General features: G+C 43.1%; 1 protein-coding gene across 1 annotated transcript in view; it reads right to left on the bottom strand.

The window, feature by feature from the left end:
- Positions 1-259: 259 nt before the first annotated feature.
- LOC104499136 (scaffold attachment factor B2-like) overlaps positions 260-4104 on the bottom strand; it is a gene marked incomplete at its 5' end in the record, with an annotated part of 9614 nt that continues 5769 nt past the window's right edge. Inside the window, 7 exons of the mRNA XM_010142600.1 lie at positions 260-389; positions 610-676; positions 877-989; positions 1768-1880; positions 2696-2735; positions 3408-3545; positions 4078-4104. Coding sequence (XP_010140902.1) covers positions 260-389; positions 610-676; positions 877-989; positions 1768-1880; positions 2696-2735; positions 3408-3545; positions 4078-4104 — 628 coding nt within the window. The remainder of the gene's footprint in view (positions 390-609; positions 677-876; positions 990-1767; positions 1881-2695; positions 2736-3407; positions 3546-4077) is intronic.

Raw genomic sequence — 4104 nt, 5'->3', positions numbered from 1 at the left:
GTAGCTGTAAAGTGATTTTATTATTTTTGAAAAATGGAATGTCTCACTAACAGAAACCCTAAGTGATGTTTGACCAAGACCATGTTTATTACAAAAAATAAAAGAAACCAAACTGACAAGTTGACGTAGTATTTGGCTACAATGAGGCAGCAGTCTTGCTTTTTTTAATCACAAATTCAAGGTGACGCTGGTTAATAAAATTCACCACCATTGTCATCAGGCGTTAAAAAAAAAATATGTATATATATATATAGTGCTTTCAGTAGCGGCGGGTAAAACGAGGTTCAGTCGGTCTGTTTGTCCGCTCCTGGCCTGCACCCACTCCCTGTATTCCGCTACTCAGCATCATCTGGTGGCTCTGGCTTCCAACTTGCGTAAAGCCTCCACGTCTGAAAACAAGACCAGATAAATTGGGAATTGCCCAGAGAAGTTAACGCTACCCTGACTCTGAGAAAAGATGTTTGCGTAGATTTTTTTTTTTCTACTTGCCAATCCACAGTTAAGGAGCAGCCGGAAGTATTATTTTTCACAACTGACACAGGAATTTCTTTTATACAGATCAGTCAACTATTCTAAAAAGACCATAAGCACTCTGCCAAAGCTGCTTACCCCGACATCACTCCTCGATTCATCACGTGGCCTGGTCCTGATTGACCAGGCAAACTTCTATCACCACCTAATTTAAAGAGAAAAAAAAAAAAAAAAAAGACAGACTTTTGTGTTTTCCTAATTAAAAGCACCACCTTGTTCCCAGAATTTTATTTGCTTTCTCAGTAATGCTGTTAAAGCTCCCCAGGAATTTTAACTACCGCTAGAAGTTCAGCAGCAGTAATTCATTGAAAAAACCACAGTCACACTGGTAAGCAGCAAGTGTACCTTGCCATCTCTCATGATCCCGTCCCATCATTCCTCCATCCACATTCCCCTGCCATGAACGATCTTGGTGCCCCTCTAACTTTCGACCATGATCTCCCCAGTCACGTCCATCTCTTAAAAAAATAAAAGAACATCTTCCAGGTGTGTCCCTTATCCATTTAGCAGCACAGGGTAAAGCCAAACACTGTACCCCATACAAAAGTATCTTAAATTGTTAATCAAGCTGTAGCTATAGCCACCCAATCACTGCAATCAAAACTGGCCAGAGAGAAGCGGCGAGAAAACTTGCTGAACAGTGTCCTTCACAGAACCAAGCTCATCTCTTTCTGATCTAGACAGATATCATTAGTATTGCAACGTACTAGAATACTTCAGCATCGAACAATTCATCGAGCACCATTCCCATCTGATACGTTTATGTAGAGTGGAACATTATGCAGCGGGAGTAAGACTAGCTTAACTAGCTGGTTTAAAGAGAAATCACTATGATTCCAAACGAGTCTCAGTTCCCCACTCCCACCGCAGAAGATAGTCTGACTTGGTTTCCTTGAAACCTGACCGCTAGCCCCAAGTGAGACTGCTGTGGGCACTGCTGGAGCATCTGGTGCAGGACTCACAATCTCACTCGTAGAAAAGAAAGGGAATCACAGGAGACCCCCAGTGAGGAGCTGAGCTAACTAAGCAGCACCTCTTTACTCACTACGCTCCACTCTCCTGATGCATGGGGGAGCTACGCATGCGAACTCCTTGCTTCTCCCGATGCTTGAAGAAACTATCTGGAGAGAAGATTCACGCTTGTCAAACTGCTCCCGCCGTCACCTTTAAAATTCTAATGTTTGGTGAACATTTGAAGAACCAACAATTCTCTTCCCTTATTTCATATGCACTAACCGGGTTTGCGGAGGTATCCCCCTCCCTTCACTCATTCTTCTGTCAGACCCATAGCCACCCCAACTATCCCGGGAGTGACAGTCGGGCCCTCCGTGGCGTTCATCTGGGTAATGCTGGAAAGCAAACAGCACAAGAGTTATGCTATCCTTTAGGATTGCCAAAATTCAGCTTCTCAGTGGTTGCGTTTCTATAACCTGTCCGAAAACAAAACAGCAGCTGTCTCATTTTCTGCTGGTTCCATTGTTGTTACTGTGAGTAGTTCTCTCTAGGCATTTACTCAAACCACAGGCTCCATTCCACTTGTTGGTGGGAGAAGACTTTTTTGTTTGGTGGGGTTTTTTTTTGTCTTAGTAGGGTGGTTTGGTTGGTTGGTGTTTTTTTAAGATTTTTAATTTTTACATAGAGTATTCGCATACTTCCTACCTCTCTTCAGAAATTAAAGGTTTTGTATAACGTTGCGGTTCTGGTTTTCACACCTGTCCTCTTACAGTCATCTGCCTTGTTCCATTACGACACCAGTTATTTTCTACGAACCATTTAGATAAGCATTAGAGAAGGAATTCCTCGTCAGCCAAGGGTGAGACGCTGTAGTAACTACAGCTAGAGTAACTACCTCTTAGTGCAATACAGACACCCAAGATGGTTAACCACAGGACTTTCACTGCCACACACCCGCCTGAGAAGATGCCATACCGTAGCTCCCAGTGCTTGGGGGATTCCCCCTGCCCCAGTTTGTGGCTACTGCCCTCACAAATGAGTCACTTACGTTCCACACATTAGTGGGCAGAATCAGCTGCTGCTTGAACACCTGCTGTTTAAAGCCAGTGGCTACATTTAAGAACGAGGGACCATGCGCACTGGGGCTTTTTCGCTTTGGGATCGGTTTGTTTGGCTTTTTAACTGAAGCGGTTGTTTGGGTAGAACCCACCTGCCCATCCCGATCTGGTATTCCTCTCGAACCATCTCTTCTGGAACAAAAAAGAGTAGTTTCACTTGAATCAACGCAGTAATCGTAATTCCTATGTCTGTGTGGAATAACGCATGAAAATTTATCTTTGTTAAGCTGTAAATGTGAATGCCAGTGTGTTTAGTGATAAGATATTCCAATGCGCTCGTTTCATAGCATTGAAAGAGATCAAAGTAACATCTATTACTGTAATATGGGTAAGCAAGGCATCACTGGGGCACGGTCTGGTGACCGTGAGAATACTGAGTGAACCTACCAGCATCAAAAATTAATTACAAGCAAAATCAAAGTGGTATGGTTTATGCCAAAGATCCTTTCAAAAAGTGGAATGCATTCTGTGGAACTAAAAATCGGCACTAGCTAGGCTGCAAAGATGGCAGGAGGGAAAACCTGAAAGCAAAAGGAAATGGCTAAATCTTCAGCAAATGATCAGGGATTCATAAACCAGATTTCCACGCATCATCTCCCTTAGCATCACGGCAAACTACATTGTGACCTGGCTTATTATCTTTACGCAGCCTCTTCCCACTGCATCCATAAAGAATGGAAACATAGTACTGCAAGCACACACAAAGTCAGAAGAATTGCACAAGGCACCCTTCAAGCCATTAGTAAGCCACAAAGACACCTAATTTCCATAAAGGTACAGAAGACAAGACACTGCCTTGCCAACCTGTCCAAGCAATGATCCTGGTATCGGCCCCGATCCCTGTGGTCGAAGTCGTGGAAGCGGTCTTGACGGCTGAATTCAGAATGGTACCGATCATCCATCGCCATGCGCTTTGCCTCTGGCCAGTATGGGTCATCCCGCCTGCAAAGAGGGTCATGGTTACCAGTAATCTCAAAAGAATCTTCCTTTCCTGCTCTCTTGAAATCAAACCTCATCCAATCCAATTATCCAAACTATTATTTTTGATTTATAATTGAAAACCTCTGTGTGTTAAGCAGGCATCACATTTCAGTTACAGAGAAAATTAGGTGTATCAAATCTATATAAAAAGCTTAATTTCAGCACTGTTGGCTTGAGAACAAGTATCTGTTCTCACTAGCAACCCTGCTTTGGAGCTGATATGCAGAGTTTCTATTCTCGGTCACTCATCTTTGGGAAATGAGAATTTTAAGCCTCCTGTAATAAAACTGTGCTTACAGGTACACGAGTATGACATTTGCTCTCTCTCAAGTCTGATACCAAAGTGTTAAAAGCAACACATAAATAGTCTTTCAGTTGTGAGGTTCCACGACTGCTCTTGCAAGAGTACTCACAATTTACACAGGCTTTAGAACGATCTATCTGGAACTGGATGTGACAGAGGAGTTTGGAATCTCATCACGGTTAATGTTACCTGCCATCATGATCATAAGGCCTTCTC

This window comes from Buceros rhinoceros, unplaced genomic scaffold (assembly GCF_000710305.1).
Source record: "Buceros rhinoceros silvestris isolate BGI_N320 unplaced genomic scaffold, ASM71030v1 scaffold41808, whole genome shotgun sequence".
Taxonomy (NCBI): Eukaryota; Metazoa; Chordata; class Aves; order Bucerotiformes; family Bucerotidae; genus Buceros; species Buceros rhinoceros.
This window is presented reverse-complemented; position numbering and strand designations above follow the sequence as displayed.